The sequence below is a fragment of the Camelina sativa genome, chromosome 3 (assembly GCF_030686135.1).
Source record: "Camelina sativa cultivar CO46 ecotype springtype chromosome 3, ASM3068613v1".
NCBI lineage: Eukaryota > Viridiplantae > Streptophyta > Magnoliopsida > Brassicales > Brassicaceae > Camelina > Camelina sativa.
This window is the reverse complement of record NC_141882.1, coordinates 27,113,748-27,141,561: the sequence shown is the minus strand read 5'-3', so window position 1 is coordinate 27,141,561 and position 27,814 is coordinate 27,113,748. Positions and strand designations below refer to the sequence as shown.

The following is a 27,814-nucleotide window of genomic DNA, read 5'->3' as shown; positions in this document are numbered from 1 at the left end:
ATTTTGCGACTTTTTAGCAACTTTCAATTTTTTTAATTTGAAGTTTCAAATTAGAGAAATGTTAACATGTTTCTATACATATTTCTACTTTAAGTTGATCAATATCAGTCATATAAACTTTGTCAAAGCTTTCCATTTCAATATTTAACCAGAAATTTTTTATAATATCTAAATCATTTTAAAGAGTTATATGTTATTTCATAAGAAGTTTTGTTATTTTATGAAATTTTCAAAACAAAGGTATCAAAACAATATTTTAAGCTCATAAATTGTTGATATACTCTATAATACAACCATGAGTGCTTATTGTGAATTTATATCAGTAGAATTGGTCAAAAACTATAGATTTCAAATATTTTGTATTGTGACTGAAATCTGAGAGTCACAATAGAGTAAAAATTTAAGACTACCTTGTTACGAATTTACAACTCATATTATTTGCAACGAAGTTGCTACTACCTTTGCGACTACTTTTCTCACTGTTTTGCATCTAACACCTGAATTAGATACTGTTTTGCGACTATTTAGCAACTCTCGATTTTTTGAATTTCAAATTTCACATTAGAGAAATGTTAACATGTTTCTATACACATTTCTACTTTAAGTTGATCAATATCAGTCATATAAACTTTGTCAAATCTTTTCATTTCAATATTTAGCCACAAAATATTCATAATATCTAAATCAATCTAAAGAGTTATATGTTATTTCATAATAAGTTTTGTTATTTTATGAAATTTTCAAAACAAAGGCATCAAAACAATATTTTAAACCCATAAACTATTTGGTATACTCTATAATACAATCATGAGTGCTTATTGTTAATTTATATCAATAGAATTGGTCAAGAACTATAGATTTCAAAAATGTGTATTGTGACTGAAATCTGAGAGTCACAATAGAGTAACAATTTGCGACTATATTGTCACGAATTTACAACTCCTATTATTTGCGACAAAGTTGCTACTACCTTTGTGACTAGTTTGCTACTACTTTTGTCACTGTTTTGCGTCTAACACCTCAATTAGATACTGTTTTGCGACGCTTTAGCAACTCTCGATTTTTTTAATTTGAAATTTCACATTAGGGAAATGTTAACATGTTTTTATACACATTTCTACTTTAAGTTAATCATTATCAGTCATATAAACTTTGTGAAAGCATTCCATTTTAATTTTCAATGTTTTAGAAACAAATTTTTGTAAAAAACCAAGTCATGTATTATATGTTACATATGTTTTAAAACTAAGTTTCCTAATTTATGTATAAACTTACCAAATGATTGTTTTACCATCCTAAACTAAGAGATATAGTTCAAAATGGATTATAAACTATATAAAAATATTGTAAATTGATAGTAAATCTTATAAATAAAAATATGGTTGTGAATATTACAAGTACGTCACAAAAGAGTAGCAATTTTGTGACGTAATTGCAACCGAATTTATTTACGACTATGTTGCAACAATTTTGCGACCATTTTACTATGAACTTTGTGACTACTTTGTTACTATTTCTTACTTGCGACCACTTTACCTCTGCTTAGCAACTCTTCGGGATTTAAAATTTGTAATTTGGCAATATAGAATGTTAAATATGTTAAGTTACACATTTTTGCATTGATTTGTACTAATACATATATATATATATATGTTTTATTAATATTTTTATTTTCAATGTTTTAGAAAAAAAAAGTTTTATAAAAAACCAAGTCATGGATTATATGTTACATATGTTTTAAAAGTAAGTTTCCAAATTTATGTACAAACTTAGTAACTTACCAGTTAAGTGATTGTTTTACCATTCAAAATGAGAGATATAGTTCAAAATTAGCTTATAAGTGCTTGTAACTATATAAAAACATTGTAAAAACTAAAAAGTAAAAATCTTATAAATCAAAAGTATTGGTTGAAAATATTACAAGTAAGACCCAAAAGAGTAGCAATTTTGTGACGGAATTGCAACCGAATTGATTTATGATATTTTGCTACAAATTTTTTAATTATAAAACATACATTTTAAACTCTAAATCATCAATTTATTTAATATATAGTGTTTAAAAAAATTATTTATGTTTTATTGGATGAAGGCTTCTCATTGGCTAATTCCTAGTGACAAGGATTGCTCTATCATTTATCATCCTCTGTTGATTAGAATTAGATCTAACGGACCAAAACTTCTCCTTCTACTTCTCTTCTTCTCCTTTATTCGATACAACAAATTACCAAAATCACTCACCACTCTATTATTACTTCTCTTCTTCTCCTCAGTCTTCTCTCTTCCTCTCAGCAAACCTCAATCGATTCTCCATTTGTGTCTTTAATGACTTCACTTCATCATATTTCCATTATTGTAAGCTTTCTACAAGTCGGTTCTCACTTTCCCCTTTTCATGTAATCGATTTTTTTTCTTGATTTTGTTTTTTTTAATATTCAGATCTCAGCAACAAATGCTTGTTGGGGACATAGATCTGGCTTAGCTGTTCGAATGAAACTCAAAGCAGGTCGATCTCAAGCTCTATCTCCTTCTTCTCCCTAATCTTGCCGTTGTTTTCTGTCACTGGCCGTCGTCGCTTCTCGTCATGCCATCGTTCTTCTTTACTCATCGTACGAAGCCAAAAAGAAGAAAAACCTAGTTTTTTTTTTTGTATTGGGTATGTAAATATGTATGTGGGCTTTAGAGAAGTTAACTATTTGGGTCTTTTGCCATTTAAGCCCATTGTTTTTTTTTTGTGTTATTCCTTTCAAATTAATTGAAATACAAATTTTCAGTTCTATTTTGGAATTGATTTTAAATCCAGTAACCAAACCAAACTTTTATTCAAATAAACCAAATAAATCAAACCTAAAAACTAAAATATCCGGATATCCATAACTAGTTAAATAAAGTCACAGTTTGGTCACAAATTAGCAACTGTTGTACGACTACTATAATTTGTGACAAAAAATAAGCGACTATCAAAACGGTCTTAGATTAGTCTTAAATGTGTGACCTTTTTGAAACGATTTTGATGGTTACAAAATGTAAATTTTTGGTAGTGTATATGGTCACAAAACCGTCACACATTTACGACCACGTTATGTTGTCTCAATATCGTCGCTTATATGTGACCATATAATGGGTCACAAAGGGGTCGCAAATTTGCGACCTTGTTGCGACCGATATATTTAGCGACCGTTTTTTAGCGACTAATTTTGATAGTCTCGCAATAGTCGCAAATAGCTGTTTTGCAACTCTTTTAGGACTCTTTTGGGGGTCGCAAACGGCAGGTTTTCTTGTAGTGTTAACTTTGTTTCAGTTTCAGATTGTTTCAGTTTGTTTGTGTAAGGGGCTGTTTTATTAGATGGTTTCAGTTTATAATCGGCTAGTGTTTTATACTTGTCATGCAGGTAGAAGCAGAGAGCAAGGAAATATGACCCATGACACCAAAAGAACAAGAAGCAGAAAGCAAAAATGACCGGTGACACATAAAGAAGAAGGTAGAAGCAAAGATGTTCATCTCACTATTGTAGCATTGTATTTCTACCACATAATTGTAGAAATACATATTCACTTTTGTATAATGTTGTACTTTGACCACATATTTTTACAAGTACTTTTGTATTTTTGTACTTCTACCACACATTTTATCCAATGTTTGTGTACCACAAATTTAAAGTTTTCCTATACCACAAAATTTTCTATATAATGTTTAAACCCAGCACACAAAATATTCACACGAAACCAATCAAAAGAACAACTCTTTCTCTAAATTTGGTTGAGAATCAGTATTAAAATTAATATTTTTCTCCATTTATGAATTGCACTTCTATTGTAGTATATATTAATGTTTCTATTATGTTTGAAAATTAATTAAATGCAATATTTTCTATTTTTATAAAATCTTAAATGTTTACACATTTATACCACTTCTATTCTATTTAAAATTTAAACAAACAAATTAAAGTAACATCAAATATAGCCTAACAAAAAGGAATTTTTTTTTTCATTTTCTCTCTCTCGTTTAACATAATACATCGGCGCTTCAAAAATTTCAGATCTGAGACCGGAGTGCGGTGGCTCCTCCAGCACCGGCTTCGGTCTCCCTGTTTTTCTTCATTTCTTGCTTTGTTTTAGTTTTATAGTAAGTTATGGGAAGTTGTTGGATTTCGATTGGGGATTCGTTATAGTTTAACCAGTTTGTAAGTTGGGTGTCTTGCGGAAACGGTTGAGCGGTTCAGATTTGCTAGGTTTGTTGCTCTTGCGAAGAGGATGGTACTGTATCTGAGATCGACGGAGATAAGCCTTTGTTTTTTCTCATGCTCACAACCCATATTTGATTTTACCGCTCCTGTGCTTCAAGTTGTTTTGATGCTGTGTGTGGCTTGTGAGTGTTCTGTTTGCAGACTTCACTTCGCCTTTGGTCTCGCTCATCCGTTTAGACTGGTTTTAGCTTTTAGTTTCCCATCTAGTTCGTCTCCTTACGAAGTTGAGGTTTGTGTTGTTCAAAGTTTTTGCTTGGTTCTATGCTTCAGATCTTTCTGCTCTTAGGTGGAAGTTGCTGGTGATGGTAGCTTTTGTAGATGAGTTTTGTTCTTGTTTCGTTTTCAAGGCTCATCGAAGTAGTTCTGTTTCGCTCCTTGTCTCTGCGTTTCTGAATCTGGAGGATGTCGGATTGCTGTTATATGGCTTCTATCTAGGCTCTACTTGACGCTTCAACCGTCAGCCGCATCTGACAGTGATTATTGAGGTTTTGAATTGAACCTTTGCTTGTCAGGTTATGAAGTTTGGTTCTTGTTTTGGAGAGATCATCTCTCATGTGAAAGGAGGAAGCAGCTGTGATCAATGTGTTGGCCGTGGCCAGCATTGGTATAGCTCATTCGCAGAAACTTCAGAAGAAAAGATCGGTTTGTTTGTTTAGACTTAGTATTTGTCTTCATTTTTATTGTTAGTATGCTTCTGACTTTAGTTGTTGGGTTCGTTCTCTTTCGTTCTCTGCTTTAAATTTCTCTTGTTGTAAGTTTTAGTTGTCTCCGGGGACTTATCCGTTGTCCGCCGGCTTAGCCTCCCTCTTTTGGGCCTTAGACTCCAAGGACATTCCTGTTTTCCGCCAGCTTAAGATTTAGGTTACAATGTATCCTTTCAAATATTATCAATAACATCAGATGACAAAAAACAAATTCTATTTAAAATTTTTAAATTTCAAAAAACAATATTTTCAAAAATAAAAGACCCAAAATTAGGACCTACTATTGGAGGAGAAAATTTTAACTAAGAGATCATGGGTTCTTATATTCAAAACAATACACAATTAATTCATAAAAAAATCAAACAGTGTTTAAGATCCTCCTTATAAGAACTCACCTATAATCTTGCCCTTAATAAACAATCAGTTTAATATTTAATCATTCAATGAACAATTGGATTCACATAGATGTTCGCATGCACATGCATATGTATCAAATGATACTACAATGCTAGCTATAATCTATCTGTGTCACTGTGGGAGCAAGAGCTGTTACTAGAAATGGCTAAAGGTTTTACTAATTTACTCAACATTATTTTCAACCCAATTTGTTTCTTTCAAGCGCAAGATAAATATGCAATTATGCATATGAATACGAAGATATATTAAAAGTAATAAATGTTTAGAAAGGTGGTCCACCTGGTTTAACAATTGACGTTGTTAGTTAACGATAAGGTGGAACGTTGTTGACAAAAAAAAAAAAAAAAGATAAGGTGGAACGTTACACAACCCAAAAAACAGGGTTTCGTTTATTTATTTACTAGAATTTGTCCCGCTTTTTACTTAAATTATAATCAAAATAAAATTAATTAAGTTGATTAAATTACAATTATGTAAAAAATAAATTGTCACGGGGTTAAATCATAAAATTAATAATTAAAATAAAATTATACAATTTTAAACACTAACTAAATAAAACAAATATTTTTAATATTTAAATTACAAAAATAGCCATTCGGTATACAGCAGGTTCAAATCTTGTTATATTTGACAAAAATTACATACTCCTCCATCCACATTCCCATGAGTAAGAACTTAAATTGCATCAAAATTCCTGTGCTGATTTATTAGCTAAAACAGCAGTCTCATGTAATTCTCAATGGTCTTTGTTTCGTAATTGTCCGGCTTTTCTAACTACTCTTGTAAACAATGATTATGTCAACGCAAACTAATAAAGTGATTTAGAGGAAAAAAAAAAGATTAAGAACTTAAATCGCATATTCGCATGTTGGATTATTTTGATATACAAACACATAATATGTTTGGATAAACCCAAAGAAAACACACAAATTGCTTCAATTCATTACAAATTGACTCATACAAATAAAAACATGCATAAATGACTCACTGAGTCTGAGACTATCGGTGCTTATAGCCAATGCAGTTTTCTGAGCAACAATAGTTGTTAATTCATGACACGATGAGTCTAACCTTTTAGGTAAACAACGACAATGCTTCATCAAGTCAACGATGTGGTTTTTCATGACGACTGTTTTTAGCCAAGCGGGTCTCGACTTCATCTTCTCGACCCATGCGGCTACATTGGGACGCGAATAGATCAAGTTTTTTAGCTCTTCTTCTTCCGCGTTCAACATCAGCGGAAGATGATGAAGATCTACTAAAGTGAAGCTTTCGCCCGCCAAGTATGGAGACTCTCCTAAACGAGTCTCGTAGATGTTCAGAATCTCTGATAACTTCTCTTTGTTTTCTTGAACGGATGTAACGTCTGTGGCTAAACCTTGGTACAGTTTAATTATGAGTTGTTTGATGAGAGCTAATGCGATATATAGGAAGAACCTGGTTATTATCTACTTCCATACACATCCCCACCATTGCCCTCTTTTTGGGATCATCTGGTAATAGACTTGTTCCACTGTCTTTGTATTGCTCCGCTAGGTATGGCATGATCGCCTTTGATTCTATATTTGCATTAGCACAAACAATACTATCAATTTTCACAAATTCCAAACAAACCAATTGACAAAGAAAATATATCATATAACTAATGACCGGTTATTTAAATTAAAAAGTATATAGCTAGTTTTCATATGTTACTTCAGTGTTACACTTTATAATAGTCACAACCGGCTGTCCGGCCAGAACGCATGCAAATTATTGTTTCCAAACTTAGCTATAAGACTAACAAAGGTATTAGAGCAAGCCACAAAGCTCTTCTCCTGACCAAACTATAGCTTTCATCCTCACAAGATCAACAACGCCTTTAAAGACATCTTCAGCACCAATAGGTATCTGAAGCACCAACGGCTTAGCACCCAAATTAGTCACAATCATATCCCTCGTCCTGAAAAAGTTAACTCCAAGACGGTCCATTTTGTTGACAAAGCAAATCCTAGGCACACCGTATTTATCAGCTTGTCTCCACACAGTCTCGGACTGAGGCTCGACACCAGCAGCACTATCGAACAAGCATATAGCTCCATCGAGAACTCTAAGAGCACGTTCGACTTCAAGAGTGAAATCGACGTGACCCGGTGTGTCAATAATGTTGATCCTGTGTTTGTCCCAAAACGTTGTGGTTGCAGCTGAAGTAATGGTGATTCCTCTTTCTTGCTCTTGTTCCATCCAATCCATAGTAGCTGTTCCTTCATGGACTTCCCCGATTTTGTAGTTTCTTCCTGTGTAGTAAAGAATCCTCTCTGTAGTTGTGGTCTTCCCAGCGTCTATGTGAGCCATAATACCAATGTTTCTGTAATCTTTAAGCGGCACAGCGCGCTTCGTCTCTGCTTCGGCTGCAGCAAAGACTGAGAATTGTTTTTTCCTGTGAGAAAGCTTGGAAGAACCAAGCCCAATACGAGAAGTGCCCAGAAACAGAGGAATTGAAGAAGAAATCGAAGAAGATGAAGCTCTAGGAGGAAGACCCAGAAACGTAGCACGATGAGACAGAGGAAGAAGAACAGGCCGCCTCTGTGACCCATTAAGATTACAAACCAACGAACCGGAACTAGAACTCGATATCCTCAGAGCATCCGCCGCCATTTTTGTTTATCAAAATCGCTCCTTTCTTCTTCTACTTCTTCTTCCTCGTCCTCTTGGCTAAAACGTATCACTTGGTAAATCTCTCTCTCTCTCTCTCGTATGGCTTGGGGTAAGTCTTCTTCTTCCTCTTCTTAGCACCACCACGGAGACGGAGCACGAGATGAAGCGTCGATTCCTTCTGGATGTTGTAGTCGGCGAGAGTGCGGCCGTCTTCGAGCTGCTTCCCGGCGAAAATCAAACGCTGCTGGTCCGGTGGGATACCTTCCTTGTCTTGGATCTTCGCTTTCACATTGTCGATGGTGTCAGAGGACTCAACCTCTAGGGTTATCGTCTTCCCCATTAGGGTTTTCACGAAGATCTGCATCGTTAAGGAACATATTAAAAATGTATTGATTATGTAACATTTTGCAAAACCTTCAAAAAATCTCTATACCATTAGTCCAGATTTAAAATAAAATTATAGAATAGGAGACACAAGATTTAATACCAGAAAGTTTGAGATCTCCATCTTCGAGAACCAGGACTTCACCAAATGGCTGCAAAAATTGGAAGGAAAATGATAGTCATTCATACACATGAAGTTAAAAGAGCTCTGGTAGAAGTAATAGTTAAAGAGTTAGCATTGAGAGTAGAGAGAAAGGTTTTGGTTTTGGATTCACCAGCAATCCAGTCTACGAATACAAGTTGGAAGTCAAGACCTTTCTCACTGATACCAAAGATAGCTGCCGAATTTAGAAAAAACCAGCCACAGTGGAGCTTCATCTTGGAATCAGCCATTTCTTTGTCCATGCACTAGCTTACTTATTATCGAGTCCGACTGTGATATCCGTATATATATCCATTAATTTTCAAAAGGAGTATATAATATGTTAATAATCTTTCGGCCTTCTAAAAGTTGCTTATGGAGATTGATAGTTGGATTATTTAGGTATTAACTAAATGGCTGTCAGACTCATTAACTCAATAACAACCAAAAAATGAGTTAATTAACAAAGTGGCAATAAAAACAAGACACTAATTAATGGAGGGAACTTTTTATTTATCTTAAACCAACTTGTAAACTGCAACTAGTACGTTGACTTTAACTGACCAAACAGTTAATGGACTTCAACTGTATAGGCCTAAACTTATTTGGGCTTCTTGCCTCACTTATCGGTACAACGACACCGTTTTAAGAAATGTCTTCCTTCAGACAACAACGAGTGGGATGACGTCACCTTTTCACTGCAGTTTCCTTTTACTTTTTCTTTGCAATGCTTCTCTGTCTCTCTCTCCTCCTTATCTCTATCGTCTCTGCACTTGTTTCAGAGAGATCATATTAACGAACGAATTCGGTGATTGATCGGTGCATGACGAGCGCATCAGAGCTCTTCTCTACACGAAGATCTCGTCCAGGTCGATCCGACCCGGATTTAGAATCCGATACTTCTTCTTATCGACACCACTCACACAATCATCATCGCCGTCTCGGTACCCATCACCATAACCAACGTCATGATTCCGACGGCTGTGATCTTCTCCGAAGACCCACTCCACGTCTCCGACGCTTCTGTCACCATACTGTTAAGTTTCCTTCCTCCAAAGAGTAGTTTCGATAGTCGTATGAATGAATTATGAATCTGATCCAATTTATTAAAATCTCGCCTGATTTGTTAATTCAGGAACGTAGACCTATTCGTGATGTTCAAGGCACCGCTCAGTATTTGAATCCTGACAGTAGTACTGATACTGAAACTCAGAGTAGCAGCTTTGTAAACCTAAGTGGATCCGAGAGGCTTCCTGGAGCTGTTCTGCTCGCAAGGGCAAGACTTTTCGAAAGATTGAGAGGTGTTTCTTTGTCTGGTAACAGGTCTGTGTTTAACCCACTGTAAAATTCTAGAGTTTTACTTGATAGTTTGATTTTAGATATTTTTCTTTTCTAAAGATGATTGTTTTTTTCTGATCACGGTTCTGGTTTTGATCTGCTCTTGATTCTTGTTAGAATTGGTCAAGACTTTAGCGTAAAAATCAGTTCTTGTGGATTCTTGCTACTTAGTCTATACTTACAGATCTTTCTTTGGAGCTTCTTTTCACAATTTGGGGTACTGAAGTTGTATTGGTGTCAACTTTGTTTTTCTCTGATTCAGTAGAAGCAACAGAGTAACATTGGGAGATGAGCAAAGGGAGTCCTCATTTCATTCTCCAGATGTTGATCCAATTTTTCAAGTAGAAGGGCTTCAAGTGACCTATGAATGTAACAAGAAACCACAAGGTCTTACTCAAGATGCTATTAACTGTTTACACCGGCAAACTTTTAGCTCAGCCGAGGTTAAAACTGAGATGAGAGATTGTAGCATATGTTTAGAGAGTTTCACTAAAGACGACACACTTATATCCTTGCCCTGTACCCATAGCTTCCACTCTTCTTGCTTAAACCCTTGGCTAAGAGCTTGTGGAGATTGTCCTTATTGCCGTAGAGCCATAGCTCAGGAATAATAAGACTTGTAAATAGAAAACCTTTACCCAACTATAGCCACGTCCTGCTTCTTTTAGCTCTAGCCAACCTTAAATCGGTCTTGGAGTTTTGTCGCCCATTTGAATGTTTTTGGTTGTTGTTCTGTCACGTGTTTTTGTTTGTAACGGTTTTTGTGTGCCATTGGGCAGTTCAAGCGTTGATTTTGTATGGTGTGAATCTTTTTAGTTTTCTTCACTGAGATCTCTCTTTTAATGTCTTGTTGGTTATCCAAGCGACCTTTTTTTTTTACCAAATCTTGATCCAACAATTTGGTTATCCTTTTGAGTAACGCTCAACAACTTTAACGTTCTCATTTTCAGAAACTTTGATCGTCTCAATCAGGCTATGCGGTTACAGCTTTGTTTCGTCTTCCAAAACTATGTCATTTTCATACATCCATGTAGGTTAAGTATATTGAAGTCGAATAATAAAAGATGCAATCAATATATAACAACTTTAAAAAGAAAGTTGTATGTCCAAAAAAAAGAACTTTAAAAGAAAGTTAAGGCAAAAAAGAGAAGACAGTTGTTCAAAAAGCTATTTTTTTGCTACAAAAGCATACAAATATGGACCCATTTCTTCATAAATTCATAATCATCATCTTCAATTCCTTTCATAAAATCCAATTTATGTGTTCCTAACTATCACTTTCTTTATTGGGTACCTAACTCACCTCACTCTCTGGCCACTAAAATTAACTATACATACATTAAGAATGTTTCAAACTTTTTTTTTGTATCACATCAATATCATCATGTCTTTAACAACATTAAATCTAATATGATTCAAATTCAAACAACTTGGAACGGTTTAGTCTGGTTTAAAACCAGGACATTTGATAGAAGATGGAGAAACTTAGCTTTTCCATTAATTGAAAATTTATCAAACAAACAAAAAAAAAATGAGACAAATTCATCACTTAAGCAACAACAATTCTCCTTCTCTTGTTGCCACCGTTTTTGCAAATCAATCCCATCATCACCTTACTCGAAAAAAATTGAAGGTGACAAAGAAGAAAAAAAACAGACAAACGAAAACTGAAATAAACCAGTTGTGTAATCAAACTCCTAATATGTAAGCTGTTAAACAAAAGTGGTTAGTTAGTTTTGATTTCAAGGATTACGGCTTGTTATAAGCATTACTATGCACAGATTGCATCTTCCCTACACAACTCAGACGTCGATATGCCAAACTGGATTCTCGTGGAACCTTCCTTTCTCCAAGGCTGCTACTTTAGCTCTATGTGCTGTTGTTGCAGCCAACGTGATCGAGCTCTTCCCTTTCTCCTCTTGACCCGAGTACTCGCATGCTTCAGTTAACGAACCAGACCTAAGATCAGCAGGAGGGATAAAGCAATCTGGAGACAGACCAGGAACATCGAAAGCAACTTCTTCAATAGTCCATCTTTCCTCCATCTTTGTCCTAGTGTGGCTCATCGCCACTTCCCCGAATCTGAAGAGAGTAACAACAGAGCGTCCAGAGTGAGCAATCATGATCCCTTCGACTTGTTTGTAATCGTCTAGAGACGAACTGATTGTAGTCTCCCAGTAAACAGCATCACCATCGTTAGATTGGATTCGAGTCAACTGAGAATCCTCGATTTGAGCTAAAAGCCCTGTTCTTTGGCTGAAGTAACCAAAGAGGATGTGTCTTACGATCTCTGCTGGTCCTTCACTCCTCGCCTTTAGCGTTTCAGGGTCAGTGCATAGCTTCAGAATGAAACAATCTTCACCATTCACCTTCCTCTCTCCAACACACTTCGACTCAGCAAACATAGTAGCAGTAGTTCTCGGATCAAGTCCCTGGGTGATCATTAAACATAATAAGACAACCATTGGATTGACTTCAAGAACCATGGAAGTTTTTTTGTTTTCGGTTAGGGGATTAAACCTGAAGAGCACGGCGAAGAGGTCTGACGGGTCCTTTAGCAGTGTGAGAACCAAGCCAAGGAGTATGTCGCCAAACGAGCTTCCCATTGCAGCCAGCACGAACCTTACTACCACCAACAGAGAGCTCAACATACCACATATCAGGATTCATCTGCCAGAGAACGAACCCTCCAATTTCAGACTTGGTGGAGTTCCGGTTTCTAACAGTACCAGTAGGGGTTTCAAGCTCTGAAGTGATCATCTTGAGCTTACCCATAGCATAAGCGTTTTTAATGGAGTTTTGTAACTTCTGACCACCACAACAAGCCGCCGTGTACTGTTGCAAAATGTACTGCGCAGATGATGTTTCCTACAAACAACACACCCACAGAAAAACATATATCACACAATAATACAAACAAAAAAACTGAATTTTATTATTATTATAGTAAATCAAATTCATATACAACTCAAAATCTGAGTATTATATGAATCAAACCCCCACCAGATAATGACAATACTCCACCAACCAATCCAAACAATCAACTAGAATTAAGAAATTTTCAATAAAACCAGGACATCACAAAAATGTCCATATTCTCAAACAAGAACTGGAGTCTAAAAGATTTATGAATTCAGGGGATTAAAAACTTCAACTTTATGAATGAGAGACTAACAATGGGAGAATCTGTGATGGTGAGGTGAAGGAGATGAGTTGAGGAAGAGACGCTAATGGGAGCGAGAGGAGCTCCCATAACGCCGAGGAGAACCCTCAGATCAGACCTCCGAGAAGCCGGAGTGTTGGAAGGCACGGAGGGAGCACGTGACCACTGACCTTTGACCCAATGGGTAAGACCCGACCCGAGTCTTTTCGAATCCCCACCACCAGGAGGAGGTATTTCACCGTTATCATCCGGATCAGGACCTTCCATGACAGGTCTTAAACTACCGGATCTCCCAATCAACGGCTCCGGTTGCGGCAAGTAGAGACCTCCGCCGCCGCCGCCGCTGCAGCCGCCGGAGCTAGCGAGTAGTTTCTTTCTACCCCAGAGAAGAGCTTTCATATGTGTTGGGTTGTTATTTGAGCGTGATGGGCTTGCGGAACGAGAACGTGGTGGTCTGGAACGAGAAGGTGATAAGCCTCTTACCACTTCGTCTCTCAGTGTTGAGAAAAACCCTTGCTTCTTCTCCATTTTTTACTTACAAAATGCAAATAAAAATGCAACCTTTACTCTTTCTTCTTCTTCGTAACCGAATGAAACTGAAAAACCCTAAAAAAAAAAACAGAGAAGCCGGAGAGAATGGGAAGAAGTCGCAGCGGAGAGAGAGAGAGAGAGAGAGAGAGTGAGAGAGAGAGAGAGAGAGAGAGAGAGTGCTTGTTTTGTAGAGAGGATTGTTTTGTTGGTAAATGACTATTTTACACTCTGTAGTGCTATAAAACGCGGCTAATGTAAGTTGTTGTCGTTGTCATTTTAGTATAGAAAATTTGGAAATTTTTAAAAATGTTAATAAATAACATGTCAAATTTTGATAGATTCTTTAAAATAATTTTTAATATTTAAAATTTTATAAATTTATAAAAATATTAATGAGTAACATGTCAAATTTTTATAGATTGTTTAAAATCTCATGTGAACAGCCTTAGGAAATTTGGACGCTTGATAAATTAAGCTTTTTGCTCGTTCGTAGTTGAAAACATATTTTTATTTATAATGTTTCTCAGCCATTGTCTAAATTATTTTAGCCGATGTGGGACGTTATAAAATTTTCCTTTTTCTAAAAATTTTTAATATAGAAAATTCTGGAAAGTTTTAAAATGTTAATAAATGAAATGTCAAATCCTGATAAGTTGTTTAAAAAATTCTTAATATATAAAATTCTGTAAATTTATAAAAAAATTAATGAGTGACATGTCAAACCCCTATTGGTTGTTTAAAATCCTATGTGGACAACTTTAAGCGCTTATAGCTCCTACTTTTATTTAGTACTAGATTAGGACCTGCCCGATGTGCGGGTTTAGAGTTTTTAAAATAAAATTAAATTTAACAAAGAATATAAAAAAATATTTTTAGTAAGTAAAAACTATCTCTAAAAATAAATTGATACACTGAGTTGTCCAATGTGATTTTGGTGTAAATGGTGCGACTATGCGGTTGACTATTAATCATGTTTTCTTTGAATGCCCTCGCTCGTGTGAAGTTTGAAATTTATCTCCGACTCAGGTCTCGTCAGAGGGTTTTCCATATGAGTCAGTGTACTCAAATTTGGATTTTGTTTTCTGGAAGGTTGCCTCTCAACAGGGTGACTCTGATCAACTTCTTCAATTATCATAGAATTTATGGACAATCTCGGAGGCCATAACTAAAAAAAAAAAAAATCAAATTTAGAGATCGAGGCGAATGAATAATTGCTCAGGCTTTGGAAAATTAGCCTGGGAAAAGGCGCTCTCTTTTACGGCGGTCATGTCAGCTCCATCTCCGTTTTCGGAGGTCCAAATTTCTTCACCTGGTTGTCAGATTAATGGTTCTTGGAAAGCAACCAATGCGCATTCAGGATTGGAATGGTGGTGTTGTGTTGGTGAGGAGCGAACCTTGTTGTTGGAGGCCAAGTGTCTAAGACAGAGTCCTCTCCCTAAATTCGGAGTTAAAAGCGTTGTTGTCGGTCATGGAGCGGATACGTGCTGCAGGTATCGCTTGTCGACATTTTGAGACTGATTGTGTGAGTTACTCACTATTGTGTAGTCTCTGAAGACTGACCGTCCTTCTCAAACATGCTCGATGAGTTTAACTTGCTGGAGTCCTTCCCACTATTCTATATCTCTTGGATCCTCCGTGCGTCAAATACGAAGACAGATTGTCTTGCCCCTCCTTCGCGTTCTCTTATCTTTGAAGTTTCTTTTGTAAACCTCTTCCCTCCAGCTTGGACAACTAACCAAGGAAATTCTTTTTAATTTATTGTTTGGTTGAAAAAAAAAGTAAATAGATACACTTTTAGTTAAAGAAAATAGTTGTAGATATGTTCAAAGTTAAAGTTTTAGTTAATTTATTGTTAAATTTAAAAAAGAATATATATTTAATTCTTTTCATAAGTAAAACAATGTATAAAAGTAAAGAGATAAACTTTTAGTTATAGAAAATAGTTATTTTTTTGTTTTCTGTAGTACATTAATGTATATTCATTTACAAATCTACTATATACATTACCACTAAAAATGTATTTGTAAACACAAATATATTTTACTGTTAAAATATACTCTTTAGTCTTTACTACTACCAACAAATTATCTTTATGACCACATTAAATAACCTATTATATGTCTCTTCACTTTAGCATTTTTATAGTTAAAAAACGCATACATTAATATTGCATACTCCTATCTTATATATTACAATAACAGTTTTTTTGAATAAATTATTTGATTGGTGAAAAAAATATGAGAAGATCTTTTTTTTTTTTTTTTACTTCAACCATCTTTTTCTTAGAAACAGTAATTAACTGTATATTTTCACAATCATTTTTTTATCTTATATAAAAAGTAATCAATTTTCTTGTAAAATTAGCAACTTAAAATTAAAATAAATAAAATATATTTTAAGTTAGAATTTTATTTATATATATAATTTCCTTATAATGATCTTTTTAAATTTTAAAGCTGTTTAAATTTTCTAATTTTCTTATAATTGCCTTTTAATATTTTAAAAACTTTTCATAGTTTTGTTTTACATTTGGAAGTTTACAAAGATTTTTTTTCCTTAAAAATTTTAAATAAACTTAGGTTTTCTTTTCTATATTTTACTTTTATATACAACCTTTTTATGGTAGGTTTTGAATTTTTACATTTTTATATTTTTAAAATTTTAATAAATTTAGAATTGACATGTGTCAACTTCTGAATGATACAATTGACACGTTTAAAATAAACTTAGGTTTTCTTTTCTATATTTTACTTTTATATACAACCTTTTTATGGTAGGTTTTAAATTTTACATTTTTATATTTTTAAAATTTTAATAAATTTAGAATTGACATATGTCAACATCTGAATTATACAATTGACACGTGTCATGATCTTGTTAATTAGTAATTTCGTCATCAAGGTTTATATAATAAGATAGACTAGGTTTTGAACTCACGCTACGCGTGAGATTATTTGATATAGTTTGGTAAAAACTATATACAATTGATGATAGTTATTATATATTATCTTTAAAAAAAATTAAAATTACTATTAAGACAAAAAAATTCAATTCAAATATACAACTTTTAAAATTATAAAAGTCAATAGTGTCTAAGAATCAAATATGATGAAAAGAATCATGAATCAATCTTGTTTTTCATATTTAATTGGCAGCCAATACATATATATATTCATATTTCTTTTTACGTTCACCGTCTCTTTATATTCCTTCTCGTTAGTCATATTCAATTTTTCAAGTTCATTGTTGTCGTTACTTTCACAATCCACTTATTCGTTATACTCTTCTTCTTCCTCTTCCTTACTTTCTTCCTAATCTTCTCCATCTTTTTCTATGTAAAACATTCGTTATTATGTGGTTGAAAACAGAGCAAGAAATTTATAATTTTAATTAAACATAGCTCTATAAGCCTATGAATTAACTACCCAAAACAACATCGTTCATTTGATATATTGAACTCGAAATTCAGTTATCTTCTACCATAACTTAGTTTTCAATGATTCTTGTCGTCTATCTTTCTTCTTAATATCCAAAAATCTTACACAAACAACATCAAATCATCTATAATATCATACACAAACACATGTTTTAGGTTTATAAGAGATGTAAAGAATAACCAGAAAGAGAAATGCCCACAATGGTGGCAAAAGCGATGAAAAAGAAAAATTAACGCCAGTAAGACCTATTAATCAACCATAACTGTAACTAATGTTCAAAATTTACAAATAAAAAATTATGATATGCCCCCGGTTATTATTTATACTCAAAAGATGTAGGATTGATCGAATACATTTTTTTTTGTTAATATTCATATTTTATTAAGAAATAAGAAACTTAACAAAATAAGAATAAAAATATCAGTTTCGTATATTCTATATGTTATTTTTGAAAATTTACATTTCTCTTTTTTAATATATTGATTTTCTTTTCTTACAGTTTCCTTAGTATAAACGAACAAAAGTTTATTGAACTAATCACATGTCAATTGCTTGAAATCTGTGTTTAAGAAAGTGTTAAGCACGTCAGATTTTAATAAGCACTTTAAACAATCATACAAATGACAAACTGATCAACTAAATTTCATCCAAAATCTGTAGGCCCAACACTATTTCATTCAAAGTCTCTAGACCCATCACTATTTTTAAATCCTATGAATTCAATTTTTTTTATTTTAAAATATTCATTTAGTGCATGTTTTTTGTTAAATATAATTAATCGAAAGTTTAAATAAAAAATAATTATGTAAAATAAATTAAATGTTAAAATAAGAAAACAATACTATAATTTTTCATTAGTGGTAAAAATATAGTTAAAAATTTCTATTAAACTGATCATAATTTAAAATTTCAAATATCAAAACAAGGCAACCCAAGCAACACTTTCAAAGAATCAAGGAAACACAACTAGAAATCAATTAAAATTATTTGGCAGCACTTCACAAATCCATCACCAAAGACAAAGAAGCAAAGAGATGAACACACATTTAATAAACTAAAAAGGTTCAAATATATGAATGCCACAATCAGATAACTGTAACACAAAATTATATGAAAAAAACAACCGAGAAAACAAAAAAACAACCCGGACTTTATAAAATTACAGCAAGATAAACAAGAAAATAATTTTCCCCAAAACACAACTTATATCGAATCGAAAAAACCACTCACAGGACAAAGGGGAAAAAATTACAACCAAGAACACAAAACAACTCACAACTTAATTAGGAAACCTAAAGAAGCCAACATATTTTCATATAAACAAATTTGCAACCCAATTGACATTCACCTTTAACAAAATCAACAGGGGATAACGATTACGACATGAATGACTGAAAAAACGATTAAGAGCATCAAAGACATAAGTTCAATACTCAAACAGACCTCTATATCGGAAAATTGCTTTTCTCCTATCCGTTCATGAGGACATCGGATTTTGAAAAAGAACAAATCAATTTCAACTCAATAACATATAAATAATGGTCCAATAAACCCACAAATTATAAGCTTTCCAGAGAAATTGGGCCCGATTGAAACAAACAAAAATAGCCCAGAAAAGAGGAATGTAAGTTATTGATTTTATTTATTTTTCTTAATAAAATCCACAATCTTTTCACTCCAAACACTAAAACATGGACAAAAAAATTACTCCAATAGTTTACAAAATACATATGAAAATATTAAATAACAATCCAATCACAAAATAGAAAATAATAATAAATTAATGACATCTAACAACTACAGCAAAACAACAACTTCAACTAAACAATGTTAACTTCTAATAATATTTTTTTAAAAAAACATTATAAACACACAAGATGATCTCAATTTTTCCTTTAAAAACAGCAAACTAAATTATACTTACTGCAAAACATATTTTTATTAAAATATTCAACAAAACAACATAAGCAACTTAAATTAAATACAAAAACAAACGTAAAGATGAATTTACAAAACCCAAAAAAAATATACACAACAAAACTCGGAATACACCTTATTCTAACTACCGTGCATAGCGCGGATCGATTGCTAGTATAAATATAAAATAGTTAGCTGCTTGAAAGTTTTTTTTTGTTTGACCTCTTTGCATTAACTTTAGGACTGTTTACCATATAACCAAGTTTGGTCAAAACTGACTAAAACATGCTGTAAACGCGTAAATAACTGATGTGTGTTATTCTATTACCAGTGCAATTGGACGATCACAATCACTATTACTTCTTCCGCTTATTTTTGTTTGTCCTCTTTGCAACAAAGGGTTCCTCGAAGAATACATAAACCTAACTCTAATCCAACCCCAATCTGATTCTTTGGATGTCGGATCCAATCTCATCTCACAATCAATAGAGCCACAGTCTACTACTCAGCAACAGCCTGATGCTTATGATCCGGTTATAATTATTCATAACCATCATCTCCAACTAATCACCTTTCAAACGAATTGACCAAAACCAGTGAGATTTTTTCACTAAACGATACATAATATTTATAGTAAGTTAAGAGGCGGCTATAAAGAAATATTAAATTATCATACGATTTTAACAAATTTAACTCTTTAGATTTAGAAAATACACATATCAATCAATTTTTGGTATTTAAAAAAATAGAAATTTTTTGGGATCTTTAATTTCCAGTTTTTTTTTTAACGAAAAACATAATATATAAAAATATTGTAATGACAAAAATGTTAATTAGTGAGATATCTAATTCTCATTGATCGATTAAAATCCTAGGTGGACGACCTTAAATTTATTTCCATATTTTTTTAAGTAACTTAATATATAGAATTCTGTAAATTTTTTAAAATGTTGAATAATGAAGCTAATCCTGGACAACATTAGGAGCTTATAATTCCTACTTTTATTTAGTATAGACTAGGTTTTGAACCCACGCTTAGATATATTTTGATGAAAATTATATATACTCACTTCGTTTCAAAATATAAGAAATGACCACTTTAAAAAAAGTTTAACCAATCATAAATAAAACAGTATAATAAAAAAATATTAAACTAATCTAAAATTAGCATATAAACTTGAAAACATCTTATATTATGAAACAAAAAATCTTTTCTAAAACATCTTATATTATGAAATGGAGCGAGTATGTGACTGATGACAATAATGAAATATTATCTTATAAAAAATTTAAGTTTTAGATACAATTTTTTTAAAAATATAAAAATGAGTTGTATTATAAAATCAAATCAGATCAAAAAAATCATGAATTTAACTCGACGTCCAGGAGAGGCGAATCAAACCGGTGACCTTACATATCCTAAACCATTTCTTTAACCATCAGAAAACGAAATAATTTTATAATCTTGAATTTATCTCGTTTTTCATATTTAATTGATTGCTACCATCTATGTGTTCGTGTTTTTATTCAATGTTTTCTTATTTTTCATATTCTTTCTTGTCATTTTCATTGTCAAATTTTATGGTAATTGTCATCATTACTATTATCCGGTTTTTCGTTATACTCTTCTTCTTCTTACATCAATTTTTTCACATTTTTCCAATGAAATTTTTTTTAGACAACCATACAACTTGTTAACCCATCAAACTCCAAGACCAAAATCATTTCTTTTCTCATAAAATTTGTGCAATTCATAAGACCAGCATAGTCAACACATGCATCCAATTATTGATAATTTCATCCATATGCTTATTCGGTTTTAGATCCACACATATTGAAAGTTCTCAAACCAAAATCCTTACTCGCGGAGAAAGTAATTTGAACACATGTATAGTTAAATATTTGTGCTTTTCGTCGATCCTTCTTCTTTAAACTCAAATAACATCAACTCAAGGTCTTGCGACGTCAATTCTTCTTTCTTAGACTTAAAAATAAAAATTTTACTGCAAGAATATCAAATCATATTTCTTTTATTTCTATAAATTTTACTCTTTGTTTTTTTTCTAAAAATTCATGATAATATAGATTACTACTATATTTCCAAAAATGTTAATTAGTGAAATATATAATTCTTATTGGTTGTTTTAAATCCTATATGGACACCTTTAGGAGTTTATAGCTTCAACTTTTTATTAATATACTAATATTTTAAAATTTTTATGGAGGTTAAGTAATTGTAATATTTTAAAACATTTTATGAAGTTTAAATATTTTTAATATTTGAACCTTTTAAAAGTTTCAATATTTCTAATATTTTAAACTTTTAAAATTTATAAACAATAATTTTTTAGAAACCTTTTATAAGCTAAGAAATTTTTAAAATTTAAAGATTATAAGATTTTGAAATCTTTTAAAAGCTAAGACTTTTAGAAGTTTCAATATTTCTAATATTTTAAACTTTTAAAAGGTTTCAAAATATAATATTTGAACCTTTTAAAAAGTTCAATATTTATAATATTTTAAACTATTAACAATTAAAAATTATAATATTTAAAACCTTTTTAAAGCTAAGAACTTTTAAAAGTTTCAATATTTATAATATTTAAACTTTTAAAAAATTTCAATATTAGAATTTTTTTTTGAAACTTTTTAAAGTTTTAATTTGATCAAATAAAAAATCGAATCAAATCGAATAAACTTTTTAACTTGGACGCCTGATAAATCAAGCTTTCCTGCTCATTCGCTGTTGGAAGCATATTAATCTTTATTTATACTGGTTCTGAACCATTGTCTAAAATTTTCTAGCCGATGTGGGACGTTGTACATAATTCTTTTATTTCCATAAATTTAAAATTTTCTTTTTAAAAAAAAATCTTAATATAGAAAATTCTGGAAATTTAAAAAATGTTAATGAATGACATGTCAAATAATTATAGGTTGTTTTAAAAAATTCTTAATATAGAAAATTCCGTAAATTTAGAAAATATTAATGAGTGACATGTCAAATCCCTATTGGTTGTTTAAAATCCTATGTGGACACATTAAGAGTTTATAGCTCATACTTTTATTTAGTATAGACTAGGTTTTGTACTCACGCTACGTGTGGGCTTAATTAATATATTTTGGTAAAAATGATATGCGATTGATGAATATTATGATATATTATCTTATAAAAAAATTACTATTAATGGAAAAAGTTCATTCATGTACTAGGTTTATTTGATATATTTTGATGAAAATTATATAAGATTGATGACCTTTGATTAAATATTGTCTTATAAAATTTAAATTAGTATTAAGGAAAAAAAATTCATATACAAAATTTTAAAAATAGAAAAAATCAGTTGTGTTATAAACTCAAATCTGATCAAAAAAATCATGAATTTAACTCGACGTCGAGGTGATGTGGATCAAACTGGTGACCTCACAGATCCTAAACCATTTCTTTGACCACCAGAAAAACGAAACAATTTTATAATCATGAATTTATCCCATTTTTCATATTTAATTGATCGCTACCACTTATGTTTTCATGTTTTTTTATTCAATGTTTTCTTATTTTTCATATTTTTTCTTTTTGTTTTCATTGTCAAATCTTATACAACTGGCGTTGATATAGATAGAAGCTATAGCTATAGCTAAATAAAAATTATAAATAGAAACTATAAGCTATAAGCTCCTAAAACTGGTGTTGATATAGATAGAAGCTATAGCTATAGCTAAATAAAAATTATAAATAGAAACTATAAGCTATAAGCTAAATTAGAAGTTCATTCAATTAAACTGGTGTTGGTGATAACATACATCTAATAAATAACAAAAAACAAAATTAAAATTTTTCAGACTATAATTTTTGTGACTTTTTTGAGTAATAACTCTTTTCCAATATGTACTTTCAAACATGCTAAGGGTTCTGCCAGCGCACATGAAGCATTAGATCCCTTTGCAGTGAATTTTTTTCTTGTGTTAAATCCTCAATATGCTAATAATGAAAAAGGAAACCATGGCTCAGAAATTTTACATGACCAATGCAACCGAAAGAGTGAAAGCAATGAAAGCTAACATCCTGATAATCAAAGTAAGAAGATTATTATATTTAAGGACCAATGCAAAACAAAGTAAGAAGATTCTTATTCACCAAAAAGGTTTCAGCTCAAACCGAGATTGTTTGCCCAACCCACAATACAACTTGTCAATTGTCATTGTTCATTCCATATATACAAAGCCTCCATAACAACCCTCGAATAAAACACAAACTAACAATTCCATTCGCAATTCCACTGTTGATTATGGAGCTTATATTACCACGAGTCTCTCCACAAATTTTCAGCTTGATCGAACATCCTTACAACCTCATAAAGATACCCTCAATAACTCATCTTGGAACTGTTCATGTTCCATACTTAACAAAAATTGCACAACTCCAGCTGTTTCTTCTTCAGGAAGTAACACGCATAATTCCTTGAGTTTAATGCCTATTGAGGCTCTGTCAGTTTCTATGCACTCCTGGCTTGTCGGATATCACGCCGATATATTTAACTTTCCTGAAAGACATCAGATACGGCGCCGGAGATCCCCCAAAGTTGGCTACTCAACATAGATTTTTTATCTCCATCTTCCTTTCACTTTCTTTCTCTTCTTCCCCTTTCCCTTCTCAGATCTGACCTGTCTTGGCTCCTCCAAGACCATCAAGACTTACCACAACCACGACATGAGCCCCAGACCCACCAATGGCTTTCACCACCTCCGCTCCGTCTCTCTCACTAGTAAAAATGTATTGTATAGTTACGAAAAATTGTGTAGGTATAATACGTTTTGCGTAGCTAAATAAAATTTGTTACAGTTTTGAGACAAAAAAAATTTGTAACTATTTGGTCGTCGCAAAATTCCTCTTTATAACAAATTGTAGCAAATTGCCACAAATTAGATACAAATTAATATGTCGCAAGTTGCTACTAATTGTTACATTTATCTACCACCATTTGTTACAATTTGCGTCAGAGATATTAGTAAGGACTATATACAAAAAGCCACAAAATTTTGGTGACTAATAGACTCACAACAAGCTACACAGTTACTTGTCATAAACTTTTTACATTTATTCTGTCAAATTGTACACCTATTATAACAATAATCAATTGATAGATTTCTAAAGAACTAAAGCCCACAAAATAATCATAAATTACAAAAAAAAAATTCCATTTAAAGAAAAGCATACAAAGTGAACACATTACAAACATGAACTCTAGAAAAGAACATGTAACCATCAAACCAAGTCATAAACAAAACACAAAATCATGTCCTAAACTTATCATTCGCACATTCCTCTGATGGCCAACTGCAAATGCCATGAAGTTATACTCTTCACTTTCAGATCTTTGCTAGCGTTTCCAGCTAACTCATGAACCTCTGCAGTCAAGTACTCGAGGATTGAAGCAGCAGATGGCAGCGGTGGCACCAACTCTACCATGTGCACTCGAGTTGCCTGTGAATACCACCCATGGAAACTGAAATAAACTGAACTTGACCTGCAGATATTTTCAAAACTTTAACCTCTAGTAATAAGAACAATATCACTAGAAATTTGACCAACAACTAAACAAGTAAACATCAAGAACATCAGACCGCATTGAGAGAAGTTAGTTACCTTTCTTGCAGCCATCAATACTCACCATCTCCAGTTTATCGAGAAACTCAGTCTCACCACAATACTTAAGGACGACTTATAGTCCCAAAAGTAGCACCTGGGATGTTCTGTCTTCTCTAAACGCATGTGAGAGAGGCTTAGACTCTTCCCGTGGTTCCTGAGAGATAAACGGATATCTCTTCAAATATAGCAGCTAAAAACAAACAAGCACAGCTAAACTACAAAGCTTTTGCAGCCCTGCAAATTGTTCTTACTTGCCAATTTAAGAAAAGTTTAACAAGGACCAAAAATGAAATGTTTAATTTACCTCTTCTCGTTAAAATCAGATACACTATTTGCAACAAGGAACAATTATGAATGTTCTGTTCCAATATCCAATGAATTCAGATTATCAGCTATTAGAAATACATGATTTGATAACAGTTTCAATATGAGATTGGAGATCAAGATAAAAGGGATAGGAAATCGAAAAGACAAACAAACCAAAAGTCAACCTCTCAAAAATAGCAAAACACATAATCTTAAAATAGAAGGACAAAAAATAAACCTAAGTTTGCTGTCTCTATTCCTAATTCACCCGATACGAAGAAACCAAATCAAAAGATATGATAACTAACATATAATTAAGTCATTTATAAGCTGAATTTGTGAGCGATTAAACAAAATACAATACGAATTCTAAGCAGAATAATAATTCAAACATAAGTCATTTTAGATTCCGACATAGAAGACATATGAAATGTTATGTGTTAGAACAGTCTTGGCTGTTGTGGGTCCCCGCTTCTCATCATAGCACAAAACTCGTCGTAGTTGATTTTACCGTCCTGTAACAAGAAAGATAAGAGGTTAGAGATTGAAAACCAAAACGTTTTAAGGGAGAAAGACTTCTTTTTTGGCTTTACATTATCGGAGTCGACATCATCTCCCATTCCATATTCCTTCAAAGCAGCCTCTAGCTCGTCTATCGTAATGTATCTATCAACACACAATTCCAACAAAAAGTCTCATCCATCATGCCTACAAATCTATTTACCGTTCGTATCAAAAACAAATAAAAAGATCACTCACCCACTCCCATCTTTGTCAAAATGTTGGAAGGCTTTGTAGAGACTTTCATTACTTTCAAGCCTATGTCTATGCATCGTTGCGGTAATAAACTCGGTGTAATCTATCGACCCGTTTCCATCAACATCAGATGGGTAAATCTCTGTGGAAGAAGATTAGATTACTTACGAAGAACTTGGCTAATCCTTCTTTCAATTCTTCATATGTGATTGTACCTATTAGCAAACATCGCCTTTAAGCCTTGTATCTCTTCCGTGTCAATATTCTCCGCAATCACCTGTTTCAAAATTTAAACAGTAAGAAAAAAAAAACACAAAAGGTCTGTCAGAATTTAGCAACAATGCATCACATCTTTGATCTTAAACCTTTAGAGCAAGTTTCTTTAGCTTATTCATCGCTTTAAATTGTTTCATCCTTGAGAGAACAGCACTATCAATAGGTTTATCCGATGCTTCTCCACCTTCTCTTAGCCATGGATGTTCTGCCAAAAAAGTAAACCAACCACATTTTCAGCATTCAAGTAAGTATACAAGAAGTTATCATAACTAAAAAGATCGTTTTACTTACCAAGAACTTCAGCAGCAGAAACCCGTCGTTTAGAATCTTGAGTCAACATTTTACGTACCAAATCCTTAGCACTAGTGGAAATAGAAAGCCAAGGTTGGGTATCAAAGTCGATTTCACCTTCCAATATAGCATCAAATATCCCTTTCTCCGTTTCTACATTCCCAAAGCCAACAAAACCATATACTCACATACATCACTAACTACACTCTTCTCAAATATATAATATGAAACTAAAAAAAGACGATAACAGTATCTTATTACCAGCCCAAAATGGAGGTACACCGCTAAGTAGAATGTAGAGTATAACTCCAGCACTCCGTATATCGACTTGTTTACCATATCTACGCTTCAAAACTTCAGGAGCAACATAATATGCACTCCCAACTATATCTTTATACACTCTCCCTACAAAAACAAACCTATCATGCCTCATTCAACCAACAACAATCTCTTCTTTTCATCAATTCTCAACAAAAGATGTAATAATATATACCTTCTTGGATAAAGACTGATAATCCGAAATCGGTGGCTATGATAAGAGCCTTGTCATCTTTGCTAGACAACAAGAAATTCTCAGGCTTTAAGTCTCTATGCATCACACCCATGAAATGACAAATGTTGACAACATTCACAATCTGTCTACAAACAGAAGCAGCTGCTCTCTCACTGTAATGTCCCTTTGCTAGAATCCTATCGAACAATTCTCCACCAGCACAAAGCTCCATCACCAAGTTCACAGCTTTGTCGTCTTCATAAGCTCCTTTAAACTCAACAATGTTAGGTTGTACACTCAAATGCTGCATCATCTGAATTTCTCTCCTCATATCCTCTTTATCAGCTTTAGTCACTAGTTTCTTCTTCGAGATCGACTTGCAAGCGAATCTCTTCCCCGTCGACTTCTCTGTGCACAGATACGTTACCCCAAACTGGCCTCGACCCAGTTCTTTGCTCAGCGTGTACAACAGTTTCACGTCTTCGTACGGCTTCTCGAGATTGAAGCAGCACCAACACTGTGTTTCTTCGGCGGATTACGCCACGGCGGTGGTTGATTCGTTCCGGTGGGTTTCTCAGGCGGATCTTGGTGGTTACTACTCCTTCCTCTGTTCTCGATCTCACCATTTTGTTGTGGTTTCATCACCAATCCGTAATTCTTGGCTAAGCAATTTCCCATTGCTTTCTCGTCTCTGATTTAGCTTATAGATTAGCTCAATATATCACGACCCAGATACCAAAGATGGAAACTTTCTTTAAATAAAAATTGCAGAGAATCAAGAAAATAAAACAGAGAAATATGCTGATATGCAAAAGGTTTGATTTTTTTTTTTTGTGGATGGGTTCGTTTATACTATAGGAAGAGGAAGTAACATCAAGCAATGATTTTGTGAGAATTGATTAATTGGAAAGTTGAATTGGAGAAGAAGAATCATGAAAAGGTTGGGGAAGAAGAAAGTAGTGGAGGGATCCCCTAAAAGGTCGGCTTTTTGGGCAGCTGTGTGTGGACTATGGAGTTTAGTTATTAGTTAATGTGACATCAAATTTAATAAGACAAGTCAACTGTTTCTGCTTTGATTTTATCGATTTTTCTTTAATATTGGACTTTCTCAAGTTTTCAATCGTTTCC

General features: G+C 32.9%; 3 protein-coding genes, 1 long non-coding RNA gene and 2 pseudogenes across 7 annotated transcripts; 2 read left to right on the top strand and 4 right to left on the bottom strand.

The window, feature by feature from the left end:
- The first annotated feature begins 2,164 nt into the window (after positions 1-2,164).
- On the top strand, positions 2,165-2,778 carry LOC147947754 (uncharacterized). The gene is made up of 2 exons (XR_015594504.1): positions 2,165-2,352; positions 2,437-2,778. It is a non-coding gene; the product is annotated as an uncharacterized LOC147947754 (long non-coding RNA).
- A 3,522-nt stretch (positions 2,779-6,300) lies between these two features.
- On the bottom strand, positions 6,301-8,784 carry LOC104779256 (glutathione S-transferase F14-like; annotated as a pseudogene).
- LOC104777912 (elongation factor G, chloroplastic) lies at positions 7,022-8,098 on the bottom strand. Its single transcript, XM_010502237.3, has one exon. The coding sequence runs from the start codon at positions 8,000-8,002 to the stop codon at positions 7,157-7,159; it is 846 nt and encodes a 281-aa protein (XP_010500539.2). The 5' UTR covers positions 8,003-8,098; the 3' UTR covers positions 7,022-7,156.
- Positions 8,785-9,170: 386 nt separating the features above from the next.
- Positions 9,171-10,750, top strand: LOC104777911 (putative E3 ubiquitin-protein ligase RHY1A). Of its 2 annotated transcripts, none has more exons than XM_010502235.3 (3): positions 9,171-9,564; positions 9,664-9,851; positions 10,129-10,750. In XM_010502235.3, exons 1-3 carry the CDS (start codon positions 9,352-9,354, stop codon positions 10,475-10,477), a joined length of 750 nt encoding a protein of 249 aa, XP_010500537.2. In that variant the 5' UTR covers positions 9,171-9,351; the 3' UTR covers positions 10,478-10,750. The 2 variants fall into 2 exon arrangements, with proteins under 2 accessions (XP_010500537.2, XP_010500538.2); XM_010502236.3 differs by having other exon boundaries at positions 9,203-9,564; positions 10,132-10,750.
- Positions 10,751-11,342: 592 nt separating this feature from the next.
- LOC104777910 (uncharacterized) lies at positions 11,343-13,811 on the bottom strand. 2 transcript variants are annotated; one of them, XM_087506871.1, is made up of 4 exons: positions 13,042-13,717; positions 12,638-12,734; positions 12,387-12,536; positions 11,343-12,298 (listed from the first exon to the last, which is right to left on the bottom strand). In XM_087506871.1, exons 2-4 carry the CDS (start codon positions 12,644-12,646, stop codon positions 11,669-11,671), a joined length of 789 nt encoding a protein of 262 aa, XP_087362997.1. In that variant the 5' UTR covers positions 12,647-12,734; positions 13,042-13,717; the 3' UTR covers positions 11,343-11,668. The 2 variants fall into 2 exon arrangements, with proteins under 2 accessions (XP_087362997.1, XP_087362996.1); XM_087506870.1 differs by having other exon boundaries at positions 12,387-12,734; positions 13,042-13,811.
- An 11,346-nt stretch (positions 13,812-25,157) lies between these two features.
- On the bottom strand, positions 25,158-27,508 carry LOC104777908 (calcium-dependent protein kinase 33-like; annotated as a pseudogene). Its single transcript, XR_015594493.1, has 7 exons — positions 26,687-27,508; positions 26,455-26,598; positions 26,194-26,346; positions 25,992-26,107; positions 25,630-25,903; positions 25,464-25,536; positions 25,158-25,385 (listed from the first exon to the last, which is right to left on the bottom strand). The product of XR_015594493.1 is annotated as a calcium-dependent protein kinase 33-like (transcript).
- Between the last annotated feature and the right edge of the window lie 306 nt (positions 27,509-27,814).